The 27839-nt window shown below is 40.8% G+C and overlaps 1 protein-coding gene across 2 annotated transcripts in view; it reads left to right on the forward strand.

The window, feature by feature from the left end:
- The window catches only part of tafa3a (TAFA chemokine like family member 3a), a 207403-nt gene extending 184144 nt beyond the window's left edge, over positions 1 to 23259 (forward strand). For both annotated transcript variants that reach the window (XM_046343018.1, XM_046343019.1), the window contains exon 5: positions 21981 to 23259. Coding sequence is in view for 1 of the 2 variants with exons in the window: in XM_046343019.1 (XP_046198975.1) it covers positions 21981 to 21992 (12 nt within the window). In the remaining variant the exon portion in view is untranslated. The remainder of the gene's footprint in view (positions 1 to 21980) is intronic.
- The last annotated feature ends 4580 nt before the right edge of the window (positions 23260 to 27839 follow it).

Below are 27839 nucleotides of genomic sequence, written 5' to 3' on the forward strand. Positions count from 1 at the left end.
CTCTCACGGGTGGCCAAAACAAACTATCTGAAGGCCATGCCCCTACTAAGCCACACCTCCAGTCTTCTGATCTGACCTGGTGTATCAATAATCCAAATAAGTGACCCAACTCTCTGGGTCAAAAATAGCCCAACTTGTGGTATGTCCACTATTTACCCAGCACTGGGTTGTTTTTAACTCAGCATTTTTTTGTATTTTTTAGTAGTGTGGTAGTTTTTTGATAACTGTAAAATGATTTTAATTCTGTGATTTTAGGTTAAAAAAAGGTATGTTAACAATCCCAATTTCTTTGAAATGTTAGTTCACACTCCTATTACACACACACAACAGGTTTTGCTTCCACTAAAGCCCGCCATGACATAGAATCTTCAGTAACTAAAGTTGTTGATTTATCTTCTACAGAACCAGCTGTAAAGTATAAGTCAAAGTCAACAGATGCTGAGATGCGATAGTCCGGCGTCCCATTGTGACGTTAGCTACATGGCTCTGAGACACCATCCGCTGACATACACAGCCCAAACCGCAACTCTCTGCAAATTCCTAAGTGGAATTTTTCCGGTACACGTCCTCTCTTCATTTGAATGTGTTCAGTTGTAGAAATTGCTTGAGCTGCGCTGAGAATTTGAAAAGTATGAAAGCCAACAGTTCAATATTCTAGAAAACTGCTGTGCTCACGCATAAAGTACATGTTTTGAATTTGCTAGACGCAAATACGATCAAAAAGGCAAAATTCTACTGAGATACTGAAAATATATATGTATATTGAAAGAACAGTATCTAGAGATTGCATGGAGAGACCACCACATACGCACTTATGCACTTATTCATCCAATTCAATTTTTGTAGAAAAGTGTCATTCTGACGTACAATACATGACCAAAAGTATGCCGATACCTGCTCGTCGAACATCTCATTACAAAAATCATGGGCACTAATATGGAGTTGGTCACCCCTTTGCTGCCGTGTCAGCCTCCACTCTGTAGGGAAGGCTTTTCACTAGATGTTGGAACATTGCTGTGGGGACTTGCTTCCATTCAGCGACAAGAGCATTAGTGAGGTCGGCACTGATATTATGTGATTAGGCCTGGCTTGCTGTCTGTGTTCCAATTCATCCCAAAGGTATTTGATGGGGTTGAGATCAGGGCTCTGTGCAGGCCAGTCAAGTTCTTCCACACCAATACCGACAAACCATTTCTGTATGGACCTCACTTTGTGCATGGGTGTATTGTCATGCTGAGACAGGAAAGGTCCTTCCCCAAATGACCCTGGGGTGGCAGGGTAGCCTAGTGGTTAGAGTGTTGGACTAATAACCGGAAGGTTGCAAGTTCAAACCCCGAGCTGACAAGGTACAAATATGTCATTCTCCCCCTGAACAGGCAGTTAACCCAATATTCCTAGGCTGTCATTGAAAATAAGAATGTGTTCTAAACTGACTTGCCTGGTTAAATAAAAAAATTGAACTTTTTGCCACAAAGTTGTAGCACAGAATGGCCTAGAATGTCATTAAATGCTGTAGTGTTAAGATTTCCCTCCACTGGAACTAAGGGGCTTACTAACAGCCCCACCAAACTTTACACTTGGCACCATGCATTTGGGCAGGTCGCGTTCTCTTGGCATCCGCCAAACCCATATTTGTCTATCGGACTGCCAGATGGTGAAGCCTGATTCATCACTCCAGAAAACGCGTTTCCACTGCTCCAGAGTCCAATCGCGGCGAGCTTTAAACCACTCCAGCCGACGGTTGGCATTGTGCATGGTGATCTTAGGCTTGTGTGTGGCTGCCCGGCCGTGGAAACCCATATCATGAAGCTGCCGATGAAGTTCTTGTGCTGACGTTGGAACTTAGTTTGGAACTTGATAGTGAGTGTTGCAACCAAGGACTATTTTTATGTGGTATGCGCTTCAGCACTCACCGGTCCCATTCTGTAAACTTGTGTGGCCTACCACTTCGTGGCTGAGCCGTTGTTGCTCCTAGACATTTCCTCTTCACAATAACAGCACTTACAGTTGACCAGTGCAGCTCTAGCAGGCCAGAAATTTGATGAACTGACTTGTTGGAAAGGTGGTATCCTATGACGGTGCCACGTTGTAAGTCACTAAGCTCTTCAGTAGCTCTTCAGTAAGGCCATTCTACCGCCAATGTTTGTCTATGAAGATTGCATGACTGTGTGCTTGATTGTATACACCTGTCAGCAACGGGTGTGGCTGGAATAGATGAATCCACTAATTTAAAGGGGTGTCCACATACCTTTGTATATATAGTGTACATATGACAGCTTGACAGTGGTCTCTAGTGATGAAGATGAACAATAAGCCTCCTGAAATAGGACATGCACGTCTAAGGCTAAGACTACTGTATTTCCCAGCTCCGACAGGGGCTGAAAACATGCCCACCTAGGAGCGCCAACATTATCCTTAAACATCTCTTCCTGCCTGCCTACTGGTGTACAGAAAACTCTCGTGCTTCCTTCTGACCCACTTGCATTTGGCACTTGGATAAGAGAACAGGATTGGGTCGGGGCCTGTCCTTGAAAACATTTGAGTAGTCTTGGATGTAACTTTGAGAGAGTCAGCGAGGAAGCAAAACATTGGCAAAAAAAGAGAAGATGAACCTCAACAATAAACAAGCTGAGCCATGCAGGTGGATGTTCAGGGCAGGATAGGGTGACTTCCAGAGATTAATAGAGGCTATGTGTGTCTGTGCTTTAGGGTGTGCGTGGGGTGGGTTAGGAGGGGGTTGTTTGTGACACAGTGGGCCCAGAGCCATCCATCACGACCCAGTGTTTGACTCACCAAACACCTGTACTTGAGCTGCCTTCTCCATTATTCATTGTGCTGAGGGATTGGATGAGGCAGACCTTTTTATTTTAGCCAAGTTAATAATGTATACCCCTTCTCTCTCAAAGAGGGAGACAGAGAGGCAGGCAGGCATAGAGGCATGTGGCCTGGGGTGCAGGTGGCTGTTACAGTACTAGGGTAGGGAGGTATCCAGATTTTCATATCGTCCAGATTTTCCACATCGCCATACCATCCTTTTCTCATCCCCTGATTTAAGGTATTACCGTTTTAGTACACAATCAGTCGCTTAAAATGCAAAAAAGGCCCATTGGGCGTCGATTACTATATAGAATGCTAACAAAATTAGCACAACTACAAGTGCATTTCCATAGAGCTTGCTAGTCATATATGCTAACGAGCACAACCGAAAATCAACTAATTGCAAAGACAGGCAATCTAGCTCATAAAGTTATACAAGTATAGGTAGTATCTACCGAATGTCATTTTTGGCGAGTTTGCAAATGTAAGCGCGTGTGAATGAAAGACATTGATTGTGCAAATGAACAACATTTTGAGGGATAGAGCTTTTGTAAAAATGTATTTTTCATAGCAGGTTTACGTGAACTTACCCAGCAGATTATGGTAATTCATGTAGCAGGTTAGGGGAATTATGATAAGATAAGGAAAATTGTTAGGGTTAGCTAAAATGCAAAAAAAACACACACAAAAAAAACATTTGACGTCAATCTGACAACAGCTGTATCTCATCTAGACATGAAATCACACTTTATTACCGTTAGGGCCAAGAACGGAGAGGAGAAAAAACTAAAGGAAATTAAGATACCAGTGGCAGCTGTACAGATAACTCATCGCAATTTGACTTCTCAAACATGGCAGAAAGCTAACACTATATGATGCCATATCCCCTTATTACTTTAGTTACTGTAACTCAAATCAAATCAAATCTATTTATATAGCCCTTCGTACATCAGCTGATATCTCAAAGTGCTTTACAGAAACCCAGCCTAAAACCCCAAACAGCAAGCAATGCAGGTGTAGAAGCACGGTGGCTAGGAAAAACTCCCTAGAAAGGCCAAAACCTAGGAAGAAACCTAGAGAGGAACCAGGCTATGTGGGGTGGCCAGTCCTCTTCTGGCTGTGCCGGGTGGAGATTATAACAGAACATGGCCAAGATGTTCAAATGTTCATAAATGACCAGCATGGTCGAATAATAATAAGGCAGAACAGTTGAAACTGGAGCAGCAGCACGGTCAGGTGGAATGGGGACAGCACGGAGTCATCATGTCAGGTCGTCCTGGGGCATGGTCCTAGGGCTCAGGTCCTCTGAGAGAGAGAAAGAAAGAGAGAAGGAAATAATTTGAGAACGCAGACTTAGATTCACACAGGACACCGAATAGGACAGGAGAAGTGCTCCAAATATAACAAACTGACCCCAGCCCCCCTACACATAAACTACTGCAGCATAAATACCGGTGGCTGAGACAGGAGAGGTCAGCAGACACTGTGGCCCCATCCGAGGACGCCCCCGGACAGGGCCAAACAGGAAGGATATAACCCCACCCACTTTGCCAAAGCACAGCCCCCACACCACTAGAGGGATATCTTCAAACACCAACTTACCATCCTGAGACAAGGCTGAGTATAGCCCACAAAGATCTCCGCCATGGCACAACCCAAGGGGGGGGGGGCGCCAACCCAGACAGGATGACCACATCAGTGAATCAACCCACTCAGGTGACGCTCCCACTCCAGGGACGGTATGAGAGAGCCCCAGTAAGCCAGTGACTCAGCCCCCGTAACAGGGTTAGAGGCAGAGAATCCCAGTTGAAAAAGGGGAACCGGCCAGGCAGAGACAGCAAGGGCGGTTCGTTGTTCCAGAGCCTTTCCGTTCACCTTCCCACTCCTGGGCCAGACTACACTCAATCATATGACCCACTGAAGAGATGAGTCTTCAGTAAGGACTTAAAGGTTGAGACCGAGTTTGCGTCTCTGACATGGGTAGGCAGACCGTTCCATAAAAATGGAGCTCTATAGGAGAAAGCCCTGCCTCCAGCTATTTGCTTAGAAATTCTAGGGACAATTACGTACGTGTAGGTATGTACGGCAGGACCAAATCAGAGAGATAGGTAGTTGCAAGCCCATGTAATGCTTTGTAGGTTAGCAGTAAAACCTTGAAATCAGCCCTTGCTTTGACAGGAAGCCAGTGTAGAGAGGCTAGCACTGGAGTAATATGATCAAATTTTTGGGTTCTAGTCAGGATTCTAGCAGCCGTATTTAGCACTAACTGAAGTTTATTTAGTGCTTTATCCGGGTAGCAGGAAAGTAGAGCATTGCAGTAGTCTAACCTAGAAGTGACAAAAGCATGGATTCATTTTTCTGCATCATTTTTGGACAGAAAGTTTCTGATTTTTGCAATGTTACGTAGATGGAAATAAAGCTGTCCTTGAAATGCTATTGATATGTTCTTCAAAAGAGAGATCAGGGTCCAGAATAACGCAAAGGTCCTTCACAGTTTTATTTTTTGAGACGACTGTACAACCATTAAGATTAATTGTCAGATTCAACAGAAGATCTCTTTGTTTCTTGGGACCTAGAACAAGCATCTCTGTTTTGTCCGAGTTTAAAAGTAGAAAGTTTGCAGCCATCCACTTCCTTATGTCTGAAACACATGCTTCTAGCAAGGGCAATTTTGGGGCTTCACCATGTTTCATTGAAATGTACAGCTGTGTGTCATCCGCATAGCAGTGAAAGTTAACATTATGTTTTCAAATAACATCCCCAAGAGGTAAAATATATATAGTGAAAACAATAGTGGTCCCAAAACGGAACCTTGAGGAACACCGAAATTTACAGTTGATTTGTCAGAGGACAAACCATTCACAGAGACAAACTGATATCTTTGCGACAGATAAGATCTAAACCAGGCCAGAACTTGTCCGTGTAGACCAATTTGGGTTTCCAATCTCTACAAAAGAATGCGGTGATCGATGGTATCAAAAGCAGCACTAAGGTCTAGGAGTACGAGGACAGATGCAGAGCCTCGGTCCGATGCCATTAAAATGTCATTTACCACCTTCACAAGTGCCGTCTCAGTGCTATGATGGGGTCTAAAACCAGACTGAAGCATTTCGTATACATTGTTTGTCTTCAGGAAGGCAGTGAATTGCTGCACAACAGCCTTTTCTAAAATATTTGAGAGGAATGGAAGATTCGTTATAGGCTGATGGTTTTTTATATTTTCTGGGTCAAGGTTTGGCTTTTTCAAGAGAGGCTTTATTACTGCCACTTTTAGTGAGTTTGGTACACATCCGGTGGATAGAGAGCCGTTTATTATGTTCAACATAGGAGGGCCAAGCACAGGAAGCAGCTCTTTCAGTAGTTTGGAATAGGGTCCAGTATGCAGCTTGAAGGTTTAGAGGCCATGATTATTTTCATCATTGTGTCAAGAGATATAGTACTAAAACACTTGAGCGTCTCTCTTGATCCTAGGTCCTGGGAGAGTTGTGCAGACTCAGGATAACTGAGCTTTGAAGGAATACGCAGATTTAAAGAGGAGTCCGTAATTTGCTTTCTAATAATCATAATCTTTTCCTCAAAGAAGTTCATGAATTTATCACTGCTAAAGTGAAAGCCATCCTCTCTTGGGGATGCTGCTTTTTAGTTAGCTCTGCAACAGTATCAAAAAGGAATTTCGGATTGTACTTATTTTCCTCAATTAAGTTAGAAAAATAGGATGATCGAGCAGCAGTAAGGGCTCTTCGGTACTGCACGGTACTGTCTTTCCAAGCTCGTCGGAAGACTTCCAGTTTGGTGTGGCGCCATTTCCGTTCCAATTTTCTGGAAACTTAAATAAAATACATAGCTGGACTCACCAGCTTCCGCTTTCTCCCGTTGTGCTATTTACAAAGAAACACGTGACTGGCTCCGCTGTTCAGGAGAACTATGGTAAGCTTCATAATGTAAAATAATGTGACAGGTGAAATGAAGAAAACGCAAACTGCTTTATATCCTAAGAAATTGCGCAAGTTCACTGCGGCAGGGTAGCTTAGTGGTTAGAGCGTTGAACTAGTAACCGAAAGGTTGCAAGTTCAAATGTTCCCCTGACTTGCCTAGTGAGTTTCATTTAGAAAATGTACAGAACTGAAAAACCATCGTTCTACCTCTGAACAGGCAGTTAACCCACTGTTCCTAGGCCGTCATTGAAAAGGTTCCCCATCACCACCGCCCACAGAGAGACAACGGGAGTGGGGCACGATACACCCAAACACTAGACTACAGGGCTCAGTGACATTTTTTCACCAAGGACTTTAGCTACATGGTTCTGTAAATAGGTGACATCCATGAACATTGATTATGGGCTCTATTCAATGGAATTTGCATTGTGTTATTTAAGTAGTAGGTTTTTGTTCAGTGGTCTTATAAAATCCCAGAATGGTTTTGGGTTCTATATATATATATATATATATATATATATATATATATATATATATATATATATATATATATATATAGTGGTGCAAAAAAGAGGACTATAATAATATAATTTATTAACTATAATTTTCATCATAGGTACACTTCAACTATGACAGACAAAATGAGAAAAAAAATCCAGAAAATCACATTGTAGGATTTTTAATGAATTTGTTTGCAATTTATGGTGGAAAATAAGTATTTGGTCACCTACAAACAAGCAAGATTTCTGGCTCTCACAGACCTGTAACTTCTTATTTAAGAGGCTCCTCTGTCCTCCACTTGTTACCTGTATTAATGGCACCTGTTTGAACTTGTTATCAGTATAAAAGACACCTGTCCACAACCTCAAACAGTCACACTCCAAACTCCACTATGGCCAAGACCAAAGAGCTGTCAAAGGACACCAGAAACAAAATTGTAGACCTGCACCAGGCTGGGAAGACGGAATCTGCAATAGGTAAGCAGCTTGGTTTGAAGAAATCAACTGTGGGAGCAATTATTAGGAAATGGAAGACATACAAGACCACTGATAATTTCCCTTGATCTGTGGCTCCACGCAAGATCTCACCCCGTGGGGTCAAAATGATCACAAGAACGGTGAGCAAAAATCCCAGAACCACACGGGGGGACCTAGTGAATGACCTGCAGAGAGCTGGGACCAAAGTAACAAAGCCTACCATCAGCAACGGCATTGAATATGAAACGTGGCTGGGTCTTTCAACATGACAATGATCCCAAACACACTGCCCGGGCAACGAAGGAGTGGCTTCGTAAGAAGCATTTCAAGGTCCTGGAGTGGCCTAGCCAGTCTCCAGATCCCAACCCCATAGAAAATCTTTGGAGGGAGTTGAAAGTCTGTGTTGCCCAGCAACTGCCCCAAAACATCACTGCTCTAGAGGAGATCTGCATGGAGGAATGGGCCAAAATACCAGGAACAGTGTGTGAAAACCTTGTGAAGACTTACAGAAAATGTTTGACCTCTGTCATTGCCAACAAAGTATTGAGATAAACTTTTGTTATTGACCAAATACTTATTTCCCACCATAATTTGCAAATAAATTCATTAAAAATTCTACAATGTGATTTTCTGGATTTTTTAAAATAGTTGAAGTGTATTTATGATGAGAATTACAGGCCTCTCTCATCTTTTTAAGTGGGAGAACTTGCACAATTGGTGGCTGACTAAATAATTTTTCCCCCACTGTATATATATATGAATGTATATACACAGTATATATATATATATATATATATATATGTATATACACAGTATATACTTCCAGTTTTCAGTATAAATGTGAATGGGTTATAGCCCATACAGTAGAAACGCATTGAATAACACATTGATAATTGGCAAAACAGACATTAAAACACTGAATCATAAGGAAGAAGGTTTTGAAATGTCTATCCTATATCTGAGAGATGTAAGAAAACGTGTGTGTATCATAGAGCAGAACAACTGACACCTTCTTCATGAGCGTCTCCCCTTTTAATATTGGTGACATTTTTGTTTGTAGCTCCAACAGTTCGTTCGGGACAGTTTGTTTTGTGAAGTCTCCTTCAAAATGAGGACATCTGTGACCTATGCCCTATTGCACGGTGATTTTCTAAATGGTTTGTTTTAATATCTGTTTTTGTATATACAGTTGAAGTTGGAAGTTTACATACACTTAGGTTGGAGTAATTCAACCTTGTTTTTCAAACACTCCACAAATTTCTTGTTAACAAACTATAGTTTTTGCGAGTTGGTTAGGACATTTACTTTGTGCATGACACAAGTCATTTTTCCAACAATTGTTTCCAGACAGATTATTTCACAATTCCAGTGGGTCAGAAGTTGATTGTGCCTTTAAACCACTTGGAAATCACATAAAATTATGTCATGGCTTTAGAAGCTTCTGATAGGCTAATTAACATCATTTGAGTCAATTGGAGGTGTACCTGTGGATGTATTTCAAGGCATACCTTCAAACTCAGTGCCTCTTTGCTTGACATCATGGAAAAATCAAAAGAAATCAGCTAAGACCCCAGAGAAAAAATGTAGACCTCCACAAGTCTGGTTCATCCTTGGGAGCAATTTCCAAATGCCTGAAGGTACCACGTTCATTTGTATAAACAATAGTTCGCAAGTATAAACACCATGGGACCATGCAGCAATCATACTACTCAGGAAGGAGACATGTTCTGTCGACTAGATGAATGTACTTTGGTGCAAAAGGTGTAATTCAATCCCAGTACAACAGCAAAGGACCTTGCGAAGATGCTGGAGGAAACAGGTACAAAAGTATCTATATCCACAGTAAACGAGTCCTATATCTACATAACCTGAAAGGCTGCTCAGCAAGGAAGAAGTCACTCCTCCAAAACAGCCATAATAAAGCCAGACTACGGTTTGTAACTAAGATCGTACTTTTAAGAGAAATGTCCTCTGGTCTGATGAAACAAATATATAACTGTTTGTCCATAATGACCATCGTTATGTTTGGAGGAAAAAGGGGGCGGCTTGCAAGCCAAAGAACACCATCCCAACCATGAAGCACAGGGGTAGCATCATCATGTTGTGGGGGTGCTTTACTGCAGGAGCGACTGGTGCACCTTACAAAACAGATGGCATCATGAGGACGGAAAATTATTTGGATTTATTGAAGCAACATCTCAAGACATAAGTCAGGAAGTTAAAGCTTGGTCGCAAATGGGTCTTCCAAATGGACAATGACCCCAAGCATACTTACAAAGTTGAGACAAAACGGCTTAAGGACAACAAAGTCAAGGTATTGGAGTGGCCATCACAAAACCCAGACCTCAATCCCATAGAAAAGTTGCAGACAGAACTGAAAAGGTGTGTGTGAGCAAAGGAGGCCTACAAACCTGACTCCGTTACACCAGCTCTGTCAGGAGGAATGGGCCAAAATTTACCCACTTATTGTGGGAGCTTGTGGTAGGCTACACAAAACATTTGACCCAAGTTAAACAATTTAAAGGCAATGCTACCAAATACTAATTGAGTGTATGTAAACTTCTGACCAACTGTGAATGTGATGAAAGAAATAATAGCTGAAATAAATAATTCTCTCTACTATTTTTCTGACATTTCACATTCTTAAAATAAAGTGGTGATCCTAACTGACCTAAGACAGGGAAGTTTTACTAGGATTAAATGTCAGGAATTGTGAAAAACTGAGCTTAAAAGTATTTCGCTAAGGTGTATGTAAACTTCCGACTTCAACTGTACATTGATTGGTTGATGAAAGTTTATGCTACACAAAGATAAACAAAACTAAACCAATCTGTTAGTAGTCAGACTTATTGCACCGGTTACTGGGATGGTTGTTCCAATTTAGATCATTGAGGTTCTTTCATTATTCAAGCCTCCCTATTCTGGCAGTGATTCTGAATTCATGTTGCGGGTGATTCCTCTTGTTGAATATCATAACTCTGGCTGGATTCCAATAGGAATTACACATAACTTTACAAGTCAGTACAATGGGTCTCGCATGCCTGATGTGACCTGTAAACCAGGGGTTTCCTAACACAACTGTGTTAGCGTTTAACCAGTGCTTATTTTGTAATCGGGAAGTGCCGGAACAAAACAAAAAGTGAGAGCAAGAGTGGGGTGACCTGGGGATCTCCGATGTACCGGAACTCATGAGAAAAGTATTACCTCTAAAATAAAGCTTTGAATGCATCGCATCGCATTTGCTTTGTGGCATAGACGAGTAGAGGCACTTACAGAGGTTGCACACATGGGAAACATTTTTATGTGGCCTCGGGTCCGGTAAATTTTGGGTCTTTTATAAACACAATTCATATTTCTTTACATGACTGGAGACTTTGGCGTAATCTGTTTTAATGCCGCATTCAACTAGGAACTCTGAGCTGGGAAATCTCTGACTTTTGACTTCAGTGTGATCAAGACAACTGGGAAACTCCGACTGGGATTATTCTTTTTGGAACGGTCATCCAATTCGGAATTCCAAGGGAGGAACTCTGGCCTCTTTCTAGAGCTCAGACTTTCCAACCTGAAGATCACTGACGTCATAATTCATTTTTTCCCCCTCCAGATTTCCCAGTTGTCTTGAAAGCACCATAATACTGCACAAATGATCGAAATGACACACTACTTTGACGCTGACTGAGAATCTGAGATCAATGAAAACGACCTTGTCTTGAATCCATCATTAGCCTAGGCTAGGTGTGTGGAGACACATATTGTATGCTACAATATGAAGAGGAAATGATAGTCCTAAAAATGTTTTCCAGTTTCACTGACTCTCCCGATGATGCGCAGCTCACTTGCTGGTGTTGGCCTATGCTCTCATTCGAAAAGCCTCTCTCTTGTTTTACTCTGTAAAACAATATTTGGAAGGTGATCAAATATTTTGCTAGCCTACAGCTGACATATTAGAGTCTTCTCTTTCAGCAGGAGCCATTTGCTTTCTAACCTTTGTTTCCCAACGATTGAAGGCTTTTTGAAATACTGCGAATAGCCAGTTTTGTCTGCATGCTGTTTGTTCACTGACAGATTGCCGAGTGTTCCCGACTGTAGGCTATGCCTTGTTATCGGACTACACTCCACAGCTAGGCTATTTGTAAAATAAGCTATCGATCCTCTGTGGTAGTTTTTTTTGCCACTGTTCTTTCGGAACAGACAGCAGTACTGTCGCTCAATAACTTTGGCAGCTCCTCCAGAACCCTTTGCGAAACTATGATTCTATTAGGAAATAAATTATGAAGTGCAATGCTGAAGAGATTAAAGTTGCAGGCTCATGTCTATCAGAGCAGAAGGGGATAGATCATAGGTAGTGAATTTCAATCTAGTTATGTGATTTTTACATTGCACAAGAGGTACCGATTCCTGACAAATAGGTTCTGGAACAAAACAGTCCAAAACCTTCAAGGTACCGGATCCTGTTCCAGCAGGATCTGGCTCAAATTAAGCCCTGGGTATAACTAGGCCCTCAGCGAAAGGACTTATGATATACAGAAAATGTGAAAGTTTGGACACACCTACTCATTCAAGTGTTTTTCTTTATTTTACTATTTTGTACATTGTAAAATAGTAGTGAAGACATCAAAACCAAAAGTGTTAACCAAATCCATATATATGATATATTTGAGACTCTTTAAAGTAGCCACCCTTTGCGTTGATGACAGCTTTACACACACTTGGCATTCTCTCAACTAGCTTCATGAGGAATGCTTTTTCCAACAGTCTTTAAGGAGTTCCCACATATATTGAGCACTTGTTGGCTGCTTTTCCTTCACTCTGCGGTCCAACTCATCCCGAAACATCTCAATTGGATTGAGGTTGGGTGATTGTGGAGGCCAGTTCATCTGATGCAGCACTCCATCACTCTCCTTCTTGGTGAAATAGCCCTTACACAGCCTGGAAGTGTGTTTTGGGTCATTATCATGTTGAAAAACAAATTATAGTCCCACTAAGCGCAAACCAGATGGCTTATCGCTGCAGAATGCTGTGGTAGCCATGCTGGTTAAGTGTGCCTTGAATTCAACATAAATCACCAACAGTGTCACCAGTAATGCACCTTCACAACATCGCACCTCCTCCTCCATACTTCACAGTGGTAACCACACATGCTGAGATCATCCATTCACTTACTCTGCATCTCACGAAGACACGGTGCTTGGAACCAAAAATCTCACTTTTGGACTCATCAGACCAAAGGACAGATTTCCACCGGTCTAATGTCCATTGCTTGTGTTTCTTGGCCCAAGCAAGTATCTTCTTCTTATTGGTGTCCTTTAGTGATGGTTTCTTTGCAGCAATTCAACCATGATGTGTCCGTTACTTGAACTGTGCGAAGCATTTATTTGGGCTGCAGTTTCTGAGGCTAGTAACTATAGGTGCAGTTAATGGAAATGAACACTTTCTATCTCCTAGAGATGAATGTACTTTGGTGCAAAAAGTGCAAATCAATCCCAGAACAACAGCACAAGACCTTGTGAAGAAGCTGGAGGAAACAGGTACTTTTTGGGTTACCACATGAATCCATATGTGTTATTTCATAGTTTTGATGTCTTCCCTTTTATTGTAGAGAGTACAAATAAAGAAAAACCCTTGAATGAGTAGGTGTGTCCAAACTTTTGACTGGTAGTGTATATAATATATGCCATAAATAATTGAATTGTAAAGGCTGATAACGCTGGTGGAACTGTTCATAGAGGGTTCTAGGAAGAACCTTTAGAATGATTATATTGTTTTTGTTAGAACCCTTCACAGAGGGTTCTAGGTAGAACCATATACAGGGGGTTCTACGAAGAACCCTACATATACGGTTTTTGGTAGAACTGTCTGCAAAGGGCTCTACCAAGCACCAAAACAGGCTCCCCCATGAGGACAAACCAAAGAACCCTGTATGGTTCCACATAGCACCTTTTTCTAAGAGTGCAGGGGTTAGAAGCCTGTCAGTAAGGTCATGAGTCATGCCCTCACCCCCGCTTTCACATCATATCAATCAACACACATCGCACCTAAAAAAGCGGTGCACAGAGCCAATTCTCAGGAAGGTATTAATGATGTTACTTTTAGAAATAATTACCTGGATGTTGGTGATGAGAAGAATTAAGGTTGTATAAGACAAAGGGCTTACTGTGTTTGGACTAAGAGCTGAGTGGAATAGCTTGAATGAATCCGGGACCTTAGGACCCATGGCCGTTGTTTGGATATGGTAGGTCCACTGTCGTGTAAGAGTTTACTTTTTATTCATTGTAAGCCTTGCCACGTGATGTTACGTGGTTGAGAACTCAATGCTAGTGCAGATATGTCAATCCCACTGTGTCAATCAAATCCTATTGTAGTTTGATAAAAATCATTTGACATGTCTGAGAGGATTGAAGCAAACCCCAAAATGATATTTTTGTATTTATTTCATTAGTCCATTGGTGATATAGTTCCAAAATGTTTTCTGTGTCAGCAATCAAGTTTTCAGTATATTTAACTTTCAAAATATAGAAATACAGCTGGTATGATGCATTTCACATCATATTTTTTTTATCTTTAAGTGCTGGGGGTTCGAGTGTAAAGTTTTCTAACAGTTTCATGTATCCCATTCCATGATATCATGGCAATGGATGAGGCCTATATGTAAATGTGGGCCCACAGTCATGTGTATGATTCAATATGTAAAGCTGTGTGAAATCATATCCTCCTTTCAAAACAATTTCATACCAAACATTTACACAAATTAGCTTTTCCATTTCATTTTTACCACAGACAATGTGCCTCTAACAGCAATTGAATTAAAACTTCTTCAGGATTGAAGGGTAACCTGTGGGACGGTTGAGCTAACGTAGGCTAATGCGATTACCATGAGGTTGTAAGTAACAAGAACATTTCCCGGACATAGACAAAGCATCCTTCACTCATGCTGCCAAACATACCCTCGTAAAACTGACCATCCTACCGATCCTCAACTTCGGTGATGTCATCTATAAAATAGCCTCCAACACTCTACTCAACAAACTGGATGCAGTCTATCACAGTGCTATCCGTTTTGTCACCAAAGCCCCATACACTACCCACCATTGCGACCTGTACGCTCTCGTTGGTTGGACCTCGCTTCATACTCGTCGCCAAACCAGGCTAGGTAAAGCCCCACCTTATCTCAGCTCACTGGTCACCATACCTGCACACACTCGTAGCTCGCACTCGAGCAGGAATATGTCACTGGTCACCCCCAAAGCCAATTCCTCCTTCCTCCCAAAGCCAATTCGTCTTTCCTTCCAGTTCTCTGTTGCCTATGACTGAAACGAATTGCATAACTCTCTGAAGCTAGAGACTCACATCTCCCTCAGTAGCTTTAAGCACCAGCTGTCAGAGCAGTTTACAGATCACTGCACCTGTAGTTAGCCTATCTGTAAACAGCCCATCTATCTACCTACCTCATCCCCATACTGGTATTTATTTATTTATTTATTTTGCTCCTTTGCACCCCAGTATGTCGACCTGCACATTCATCTTCTGCCGATCTACCATTCCAGTGTTTAACTGCTATATTGTAATTACTTCGCCACCATGGCCTATTTATTTCCTTAACTTACCTCATTTGCACTCACTGTATATAGACTTTTTGTTTTCTTTTGTTCTACTGTATTATTGACTTTATGTTTTGTTTATTCCATGTGTAACTCTGTGTTGTTGTATGTGTCGAATTGCTATGCTATGCAGTTGCAAATGAGAACTTGTTCTCAACTATCCTACCTGGTTAAATAAAGGTGAAAAAAAATCTGATATTGGCAGACAGTTTAAGTTATTGTTAATCTGACTGCACTGTCCAATTTACAGTAGCTATTACAGTGGAAGAATACCATGCTATGGTTTGAGGAGAGTGCACAGTTTTGAAAAGTTATTAATAAACAATTTAGGCACATTTGGGCAGTCTTGATACAACATTTTGAACAGAAATGCATTGGTTCATTGGATCAGTCGTAAAACGTGTGTTATCTTTTACCAGATCTAATGTGTTATATTCTCCTACATTCCTTTCACATTTCCTCAAACTTCAAAGTATTTCCTTTCAAATGGTACCAAGAATATGCATATCCTTGCTTCAGGTAGTTATATTTCGGTATGTCATTTTAGGCCGATCCTTAAGAGGTTTTAAGCTGTCTGTGTTAGTGAAACTTTTTTTTAAACATATTGTCAGTACATAACAATACACTGCTGTAAATGGACCCCCACCCATACACCATGTAGAAACACTGGTAACCTATAGACTCTATATAATATACAGTGGGGATACTACTATTTCAGAAGGTCTGGTCACACAAATTGGCAAAGGTCCGGATGGATATTGTAATTTATTGGCGAAGTAACAAACCTCCAAATCACAACCCATGGAACCCAAACTTTGAAAATAATTTCACACCACTCTTGTTGGTCTAGAGAACATTTAGCAGTTGTAAAGCTTATTTCCTACAATTCTACAGATTTTGCCATGGGACGGAGTTAAAATTCTGCAGTTTTTAAGCTAATTTCCTGCAATTCTACACATTTTGCCATATCTTATGTGTGTTCGTATGATACCTGAGTGACTCAACAAAATCAATTGGGACTCCCTGGGGTTCAATGCCCCTGGCACGTGATCTGGCCATGACAAGTACAAGATGTAGATAGCTAGTTAGCTGAACTAACCTGCTAGCTAACATGGGCTAGCTGATCAACTGGACATTTCTGACAGGTTATAAATATCTTTCTAATGTCTGTCAGTGAATGACATTCTAAGCGGATGACTGCCCATGCACTACCACATTTCAAAAGCCTGACTGAGTCCCCCAAAAAAACAATTAGCCATCTGCCTTTTGAGTATAGCTGATATACATCCTTTTAATAGTTTGGGAGATAAAAGATACCATCTGGTAATTCCATCAATACCGAAGTAGTCGATATATGGCCTGAAAGATGCCCTAAATCATTGTATCGATCATTGATCTGTTTCTTAAGGCCCATGAGGCTCTGTCTGAAATCTGAGATTGACTCTGCAGTTTGGGCTTTTAGGGCACCAGTAAAGACAGTGGAATGAGACCCTCCACCTTTTGATGACTCTTTTACAACTTTCACAGATAGACAAGACACTTTCTGTAGGCAAGCAAATAATTGACTATATTTCACTGCATAGAACCCCTGAAAGATTATGAAATCCGTACAGTCGATAAGTAGAGAACAAAATCAAAATAACAAAGATTGTGCTTCTTTATCAGTGGTAAGCATTTGTTCGTTTGTCCGTGAAGCTTTGAATCGGGTTAGTTTGAGCCTGACTAGTCAAGTGCGGTCTTTTATCCCTTTATAGGCCTACACAGCTTAAGCATCAAAACCTCCTTTGTTCTTCTTTCCATTCGTGTGGTTCGCCCACTGGTAACCCCGGTCTCCTCCACAAAACCCTCACATCAGCACCCAAAACTGCTCTCGCATAACTAGCATGCAAATTGTTTTTCATTATATGATTCTCTAGGTGTTTAAACCTGATCACATATTGCGTGGATATAACTAGAATTACAATATACAGCAGCATAGCAATATAATAAGAATATGTAACACCTTTTGTTGTCATATGGGTCTGGTTACTCATTATGGGATATAAGTCAGGACTTATCCACTTTTTTGGCATTTCATTCCTTCAGTAGCTTCGTACTGTAGGATACATGCTTTGCCAATCTGTGGTGTAGCTAATGGTGAGACTGGAGAACCTGCTGGCTTGTACGCATTGAGCCTCTTCTGTTTGAAGACTTCACGCAGTGTCCTGGAATGGAACCAAACCACACAGTCAGTCACTCCTCTCCACACGCACATACACACACGACCAGCATCCTGACGAGTGTCACTGCCATGTGAAGATTAAACTGTGCCTCCTGAAACAGCGAGGGGTGAGTCTTATGTTCCCTGTTTCGGTGCCCGTGAACAAAATTACAGGCCAATGTATTTTTAGTTATTAGATGTTTGTGTGTGTGAAATCTGTTAGAGAGTGAGCCCCTCCATGGCCCGACTGGGATGAGGCATACCTTGGAACAGTGTGCTGTGGGGCACTGACACCTCATGTCACCTGACACTACTGCTTTTCAGGCCAAGACCGTGGAGCCCCTGCCACTCGGTAATTGAATGACACTAATAGGTGCCCAGACACAAATAGGAACACCCATGCATGTGTGTGCCACTCTCTGATAACAAGCCCCACTTATAATTATGTATACTAGGGGCTCTAGTTTCAACTGCTGTTAAGGCGGCGCTAGTGTCAAACACATGATAGTTTGCAATTTTGTCATGTAAACACTGGCACACTGGCATTTTCGAGCTCTAACACCAGGGTTGGTAAGTTACCTGTCTTGTATTAGCTTGCTTGCGCTGAGGTGGGAGGGTGGAAATATTTAAAGCGTGTCATTAAAAACATGCACCAATGTGTCAATTTCAAGCAGCCCTACTGGTGATATTTAAGACTTACCAAAAGCAGGTTTTAGCGGAAATGCTTAGGAACATCAAGTTATTGCGATAGACTGCTTATCGTTTTTCCTTGGTGTTGAATCCGCTTGTAGTCTAGGCTATATTTCCCTGTTTGTTTGTTTGTCTTTCATGTGCCAAAGTCACAAACAGATCATATCAATGGCGATGGTAAACTAATCTTATTATAACGTCTGGGCAATGTCCAATTGTCAATGGCTCAAACACACAGTGAGTTTTCGAAATGTGAATGCAATGTGTGCAGATGATTATTTCCATGTTGGAGCCAATATTTGTTGTAACTAGGCCTATTGTAGGGTTACTGTATACTCTTCAAAAAACCTTCAATGGATAGGACAAACATCCATGCCTCCTGCCGAAGATGTGATTTATAATATCATGCTTCTGACCCAATCCTATTTAGAAATATTGTTGTTTAAAAAAAACAGATTGTTTTTTGTTTAATTTTATTAAAAAACACATTTTATTAGAAAGATTCACCATCCATTGGTTTATGTTCAGAATGTACAGTGCCTTCGGAAAGTATTCAGACCCCTTCCCCTTTTCCACATTTTGTTACGTTACAGCTGTATTCAAAAAATGTATTACATTATTGTTTTTTTCTCATCAATCCACACGCAATACCCCATAATTGTCACGCCCTGACCTTAGATAACCTTTTATTTCTCTATTTTGGTTAGGCCAGGGTGTGACTAGGGTGGGTAGTCTAGTTTTTTATTTTCTATGTTGGCCTGGTATGGTTCCCAATCAGAAGCAGCTGTCTATCATTGTCTCTGATTGGGGCTCATATTTAGGCAGTCTTTTCCCACCTGGAGTTTGTGAGATCTTGATTTTGTATTGTTGCTTTTTAGCCCTACAAAACTGTGCGTTTCGTTTGTTACTCTTTCTTGTTTTGTGCCAGTCATCATAAATAAAAAATGATTAACCTACCCCACGCTGCATCTTGGTTCGACCATCCTTCCAACAAAGATTGTTACAATAATAAGTGAAAACAGTTTAGAAATGTTTGCAAATTTATTAACAACAAAAAACAGAAAGACCTTATTTACTTCTCATAAGTATTCAGACCTTTTGCCATGAGACTCGATATTGAGCTCAGGTGCATCCTGTTTGAAATTGAGCATCCTTGAGATGTTTCTACAACTTGATTGAAGTCCACCTGTGGTAAATTCAATTGATTGGACATGATTTGGAAAGACACACACCTGTCTATATAAGGTCACACTGTTGGCAGTGCATGTCAGAGCAAAAACCAACCCATGAGGTCAAAGAAATTGTCCGTAGAGCTCCGAAACAGGATTGTGTCATGCCACAGATCTGGGGAAGATTACCAAAACATATTTGCAGCATTGAAGGTCCCCAAAAACACAGTGGCCTCCATCATTCTTAAATGGAAGAAGTTTGGAACCACCAATACTTTTCCTAGAGCTGGCAGCCCAGGCAAACTGAACAATCGGGGGAGAAGGGCCTTGGTCAGGGAGGTGACCAAGAACCCGATGGTCACTCTGATAGAGCTCCAGAGTTCCTCTGTGGAGATGGGAGAACCTTCCAGAAGGACAACCATCTTCTAGCACTCCACCAATTAGCCAATTGTGATAGAGTGCCCTCTTCACGACTGCTACTCCCTGTTTGTTTGTTACCTATGCATAGTCACTTCGCTCCCCACCTACATGTACAGATTACCTCAACTAGTCTGTACTCCTTTACACGGACTCAGTACCGGCTCCCCCTGTATATAGCCTCGTTATTGTTATTCTTATTGTGTTTTTTATTTTAGCCTACTTGGTAAATATTGTCTTCTTGAACTGCACTGTTGGTTAAGGGCTTGTAAGTAAGCATTTCGCGGTAAAGTCTACACTGTTGGTTAAGGGCTTGTAAGTAAGCATTTCGCGGTAAAGTCTACACTGTTGGTTAAGGGCTTGTAAGTAAGCATTTCGCGGTAAAGTCTACACTGTTGGTTAAGGGCTTGTAAGTAAGCATTTCGCGGTAAAGTCTACACTGTTGGTTAAGGGATTGTAAGTAAGCATTTCGCGGTAAAGTCGACACTAGATATTCGGCGCATGTGGCAAATAAAGTTTGATTTGGATAATTATGTAAATTATTTTTTTCAGGTTTGTATTGTTTGTTTAAAAAAAGACGTTTTTGCTTTGTCTTTATGGGGTATTGTGTATAGATTGATGAGGGGAAAAAAACGATTTCATATATTTAGAATAAGGCTGTAACGTAACAAAATGTGGAAAAAGTCAAGGGGTCAAGGCACTATATATGGCTCGAATGCAATGCAATTTCATCTGCTATTTCCAGAGAAGTGCATCCATGATGTTTATAAGACTACATTTGGGAGCAGTATAACAGTGAGTGGACATTCACCCTCTCTCTTTATTTTGGATCTTTGTCGAGCTCCTGTGAACATTTTTGATGTGCGTAAAACCCTCCATAGTCTAAGTTGCCCTGTCTGTATCATACGCCCATGGGGAGCAATTATGGTGCCTGGAACTGTATTTAGACAGCCTATTTAAAATAAGTTGTTTCATTTTCATTATAATTGTATTAGTTATACAATGTCTTTTTAGGCCTTTTCAATAGCCTAGTGAATTTAATCTTGCTTATTGACTATGTTTGTCATGTATATGTCCCAATTGCAATTTACAGTAGTCCTAGACCCTTTATCAGTGTGAATGCTGTAGCCTATGTTTAACAATGTATTTCCATATTGAAGCAATACAATTCGAACAACATGCAAACATGTTCAACATACAATTTAGCAAGTATGAGGCAGGCTATTTAAAAAACTAAGCTATAACGGAATAACATTCGAATTGGAGTTGATGACAAGGCAATAAATAAACGATTTTAAACACACAACTTGAAGCAAACACATATTTAGCCATGGAGCACGTTCTGATTGGCCAGTGAGGAGCCAAGCCTTGACACACCCACAACATGTTTATTCATCAAAACCCAGCCCGTTCGCACCACCGCCAGCTACTGCACCTATATTCCGATTGTGAAAATAGCTCAAATATTTTATGACATACCCCTGAACCTATAATTCTATTTTTGAATTAAACTAGGGCTCTAACTGTGTATTCTACTTAAAGGGCAAAACACCAGAGAGGACAACTAACATTCCTTTTATGACCATGAAAACAGCAAAGATGGCACATGCCATAGTTACTGTACTTTGTGAGGGCCCTTTGGATTAATATTCAGGGAAATACCTATGCTCGCAGGGTGTCAAAATGGATCATGTGCGTCATGTTTTGAAATCAATCTACACCATTACCGTGTGTACAGCACATCTCATTACATAAAACCTACCAGACCTACTGTGCCATTTCTGACATACACTACACTACAATATTTGACTCGGACACCCTAGGACAGGTGGGTGATGGTCGTGACAGCTGGGGATTCAAACACAGCCTGGTGTATGCAGCACGTTTGACAGATTGATCTACACAATAAGACAGATATAGATTTACACAGTAATAGACAGTGTGGTGTGGTGCTTAGTACTTAAGAGATGGACCTTTTGGAATAAACAACGCTCCATCCATGTTGTGTAATTAATCACTCAATCTTCTTATCGTGGGTTTGTAGTCCAGCAGCGGGGTCAGATTGACTGAGGTTTTTACACACTGCCATGTGTCATAAATAGCACCAAATCCTAGTTTAAATCTGTAGCGTTGCCCATTAGTATTAACTAACATCCTGCTATCTCCCCTGTTTACAGGTCACACGATAGTGCTGTCTGTCCTGGATCTGAAGACTTGGCATCAGTCATCTCTTCCTTGACAGAAACCACAGGGACTTCTTGGATGTGAAGACTATGTATTGAAGGATTGTGGGATGGAACCAGGGACCAATAAGGGAAAAAAAGGAAACACTGAAATTCCACTGTATGGATGCAGACTTGACTTGGAGATCCCATAGAACCACCTATCCAGACTACTGGACTACTGATTAGATTCCATAGAACCATCTATCCAGACTAATGGACTACTGATTAGATCCCATAGAACCATCTATCCAGACTAATGGACTACTGATTAGATCCCATAGAACCACCTATCCAGACACTGGACTACTGATTAGATCCCATAGAACCACCTATCCAGACTACTGGACTACTGATTAGATCCCATAGAACCACCTATCCAGACTAATGGACTACTGATTAGATCCCATAGAACCACCTATCCAGACTACTGGACTACTGATTAGATCCCATAGAACCACCTATCCAGACTGCTGGACTACTGATTAGATCCCATAGAACCACCTATCCAGACTACTGGACTACTGATCAGATCCCATAGAACCACCTATCCAGACTACTGGACTACTGATCAGATCCCATAGAACCAGCTATACAGACTACTGGACTACTGATTAGATCCCATAGAACCACCTTATCCAGACAACTGGACTACTGATTAGATCCAATTCCTAGCCATTATTGTTTATGTTTTTTCCTCCAATGAACTGCTACAGTAGGAGATCCAAACCTGCAAGGTATTTATTCAGTAAAATCAAAAACTGTGGATTATGCAAGCAAGATAAACCTTAATGCGAAACATGTGACGTGACATTTTCAAATATTTTTCCTCTTTTTGCCACAGAGAAGCTCAATGACTCCAAAACAAAGTGTTTGTGTTCGAGATTTAGATCATAAACATATCCATTTATTTTTAACCGTATGAAGCAGACATCTCTTCTTTTTAAGGTTTTTGATTTTTTTTAAAGCATTAAGTGTTTGGTTTTAGTAATTCTGTTGGACTGTCAGGTCTGCTTTTGAAGACTTGAGACATCAAAGAAGATGTCACAGTGAAAAATAGTACTAACTACTATGTTGCAGTGCTTGAATTAAAGGCACCATGGTTTCAACAAACCAATTAAAATGACATTAAGCTGAACTGTTTTAATATCTGTTTTTAATAGCCTGGTGACCAACATTGAGTAAAAGTGTCAGTATTATCTCAATAAACCTATGTCAAAAGGATGTCACTGAATCGAGAAAGGGTTTGGTTTTGTATCATAGTTTCAAATGTCTCTACAACTAAATACATTTTACGAAATCGCCAACGTCACCTTTACAAGACAACCAAATAACATACAGACAAAATAACAACCAAAAGAAATTCAACACCGAATTGTGCATACAAGTGCCACATTACAGGCACTTGTTTGAGCTATATCAGCACAGTACTGTATGTCAAACTTACTGTGAGGCCGGATAACAACAACACTAAAAGGGGTCATTCTTACATTGTTCTGTCATGAGGGTTGATGATGCATTTTGAAAACAAAGGTCAGAATGGAAAACCATGAACTGCTTGGAAAGGAAAGATGTCAGTGGAACTCAATCTTACTGCCCTGACGTCATAGCACCTCTCCCACTGCTGAAGCTCAAATCCTTTCATTCTTTGGGAAACCATGAACTGCCACAGAGGTCAGCATTATGCATTCATTCCCTTAGATTACATGATTTATATTCAGACGGTGTAACCAAAAAAATCCTGTTTACATCGGCGTCACAGTCCCTCACAGCCTCTGTGGGACATGTCTTGTGTAAGGCAAGGGTAATGCTATTAGCATAATAGAATTTTCCAAGGATCCACACTGGAACTAATTTACAATTAGTCAGTCCTGCAAATAGTGGAATAATTGAAGGGGAAAAGCACTCAGAATTAATTTAGAGTTGTGTTCATCAAAGAGCTCCGATCTCAACAATGCCAAATCCAGAGATGGATCCAAATAATAATTTTCTGTTGATATGCTGTACCATCAACCCAGTATTTTTGATTTCTATACCCAACAAGTAATTAATGGACAGGATTAGACTATAAATGGCACTCTGCCCCCCCTCCCCCTTTCATGATGAAATGTGCATGGCAATTCAAAATAATAATAAAACATTTTTGTTGTTGTTGATATTTTGCTGTAAAATAGTAAACAAGAAATCTGGTCCTGCTGCTAGAGTGACCCACAATGCAGTAGTACTAGTACACCTTTATTGCCATGAAGGGCAACCAACTAAAATGGTCCATTTTTAGTCCCCATTACCCTGCCATCTTCCAAAGTTGATAAACAAAAGCCTGTTTGCACAAAGCTGCTTCAGCATTCTGAGCGATTTCCTGTTGGGATTTCTCACAGGCGTCTTCCTAAAATTCGTAGTGCATATGTCATTAAAAACTTAAAGAAAATAAACCGACTATGCAATTCAGGACGCTCAGTCTTGAGCAGGGGGAGGAACCAAGTGGTGCATCCTCAGCCTCCGTCCTGCCTGCTGTACCGTCTGACTGTTTTGTGTTACAGCCATAAGCTGTGGGGGGCAAGGGTGAATAGGAAATTCGTACATTTCCACACCGATATATACTGCCATGATAATTTCTGATATCCTTATCAACATACAGCTCCATTCCCCTCGCTGTGTAAACCAAACACAGGTTAGAGACAAGCAGGCATCTCACAGGAAGAACAGATATATACGGAGGACACGGGTGGAGCTGGGCTGATTATCCTCCTATGGTCTACCTAACGCCAGAAAACCCTGTAATGTCAGGATATGTAACCTTATAATTTGGGGTTCTGCTTCTACTGTAATGGTAAGGATAATTGAGACACGAATATCATATACAGTATCTGTTATTCACAGATGGTTCCCGGGCATGCATTGGTGCCCGTATTTATGGAAATTAATATATGCATGTGTTTATTAACGTCATTAGAGATGCCGTGTTGTCGGATATATCAGGGACATATTTGATGAAGTGTAAATTGGCTTGTGTAACATCTGTAGGTGTGGGAGTGGTGGGGTGGTGCATTTAGAGATTACTGCTCAGTAAAGGTTCAGTGGTGAGGAATAACATCCGTAGAGAGAATCAACTTTTAAAATAGCTACACTTTAGAGTGGAAGCAAGATATCTTTTTATACTACAAAAATATAGGGCAAAACACACATCACGACAAGAGAGACACCACAACACTACATACAGAGAGACCTAAAACAACAACATAGCATGGCAGCAACACATGAAAACACAGCATGGTAGAAACACATGACAACAACATGGTAGCTACACAACATGACAGCGGCACAACATGGTAGCAGCACAATACATGGTACAAACATTATTGGGAACAGACAACAGCACAAAGGGCAAGAAGGGCAATACATCACACGAAGCAGCCACAATTGTTAGTAAGAGTGTCCATGATTGAGTCTTTGAACGAAGAGATTGAGATGTTTTTTGCAGCTCGTTCTAGTCGCTAGCTGCAGCGATCTGTAAAGAGGAGCGACCCAAGGATGTGTGTGCTTTGGGGACCATTAACAGAATGTGACTGGCAGAACGGGTGTTGTATGTGGAGGATGAGGGCTGCAGTAGGTATCTCAGATAGGGGGGAATGAGGCCTCTAGCATCGTCACGGCCAAACAAATGTCTGTTGCAGGCTGACACTCATTTAATCTGAATAATCCTAATTATTCACCTACATAAAAATGGCACTGGAAGTTAAATAGGTTCCTTGAGACATTTTGCAATTCACTGTTTCAGTGATTGCTTTACATGAACATGAACGAGTTATGTGAGCTGTTGCTTAGTAGCTCAAGAAAAGTAATTTAGTCCGTGTGAAGAGAAACACACAGTGTATTTTCACCTCACTTCACGTTACCTTTTATAGTAAACCTACTGTTATTTAAGTAAACCAAAAAGCCCTTCATCATAATGCAACACAATGACAGTGGTTTCCAGAGACTCTCATCAGGCCGGTGCTTTACTCAGGGCATTTACTATTTTGTCTGTCAATTCTCTGCTGTAATTAAAATAGTATATTCATCTCAGGATGCTCCTGATAATGAACGCAATTAATTAAGTATACATTTTAGGAGAGACATGCCCCCAAATACCAGACTGCGGGGAATAGAGTGATACGAGGTGATGCGGTTAGCGATCCAGGTTGCCTCTTGTTTGGTTTAGAAATCATTAAATTACAGTAATGACTAATTTCTCATTCCAGCATGCAATACGCCAGAGACCAACAAGGATTTAATAAAGAGCTCGCAATGAATAACAAACACTGAACGCCTCAGAGAAGGGCTACGTGATTATACAGAGTAAAAAAGTGCATTAATAAAACAATACAAAAACATTCCTAAATCATTTGAGATAAAGGCGATTTGCATAATTCATTAAGATTAATCAGACGACAATCCACTGTGGCGCTCGATAGAAGAGAAGAGAACACATGAAACCCGATCCCAGAGAAAGGCCCTTTTCAATCTACAAACCATGATGTGAATCTACCCATGGATAGGAGAATTAACCTTTGTGTAGTATGATGCCCCGGACGAATTAAAACAAAATCCTTCAGTGATTCACCTTTATGAGCTCTAATATTCGATTAACATATGAAAGGCTTCTTCAGACATGAATCCTCCGGGTTTTTGCATATCTGGGCAGAAAATGCTTTCAACAAAGTTTGAGAGCAAGAAATCAATTCAGGGTGTTTTGAAACCACAGCATGAATCGAGGAATGTTCTTGAAATTTCGAAGAGATGCTCCAAGTTCTCAAGTAGCAAACCTTAGGACAGAAACGTGTGCCACAGAAGACAAAATGACCATGCATCTGATGACAGTCCCAGATCACAATGATGCAAGAACATCTGACCAGGGGAGTGAAGCCTTTATTCATGCCATATTCTCTATTGCGGAAGTATTTAGTGAGCTTTTACCATGGATGGATTTTCTTTAAGGGTATTTTGCAAGGATGTCCAAATGGTAAAATGTTTAATATGCAGGGGTTGTGGTGTGGTGCTTACTGCTTTGGGGGTTGGAACCGGTTCAGGGAACAGAACCGAAAACCGTAAAAGAACAAAAAATTTCAAGGAAGAGAAACGGAACCAGGAACTAAAGTGATCTCTAGTGTTCCGGAATAGAACCGCTATTTTCAAAACTTGAGAACCGGTAAATAATGTTATTTTTTGTTGCAAATATAGTATATAATTCTGCAATGTTATAATGCTAGTAATAGCCTTAATTACATTCCAATTCACATCATGTCATGAAGAATAAGCCCTTCCCCTCGTTTGCTCTCTCCCCACCTGTGAAATGTCAGTCGCATCATCTCTAAACAATTAAACATGTAAACACCTAGTTTACACGTTCCATAGCCAGCTGCTCTATCCGTGCAAATTGGTGGGGTAAAATAATGACCTAAATGTAAAAATGTTGATTTCACAGGTTAAAACAATTACGAAAAGGTACTATATGAACCACTACACTTTTGGGGTTTGAATCGGTTCAGAACTTTAATATGCTGGTTGGAACACTGGGACAGAATGAAAAAAATAGTGGTTCTGTTCGGAACGATTGTAAAATCATTTAATATCGACGTTTTCAGTCATTCAGCAGATGCTGTTATCCAGAATGACTTACAGGAGAAATAAAGTGCCTAGCTCAACGGCACATCGACAGATATCACATAGTCAGCTCAGGGACTCGAACCAGCAAACTTTTGGTTACTGGCCCAACACTCTTAACCGTAATATGTTGAAGATCTAGGGATGCAACGCTTAGTAGGTTGTTAACAG

Source organism: Oncorhynchus gorbuscha, linkage group LG03 (genome assembly GCF_021184085.1).
Source record: "Oncorhynchus gorbuscha isolate QuinsamMale2020 ecotype Even-year linkage group LG03, OgorEven_v1.0, whole genome shotgun sequence".
NCBI lineage: Eukaryota > Metazoa > Chordata > Actinopteri > Salmoniformes > Salmonidae > Oncorhynchus > Oncorhynchus gorbuscha.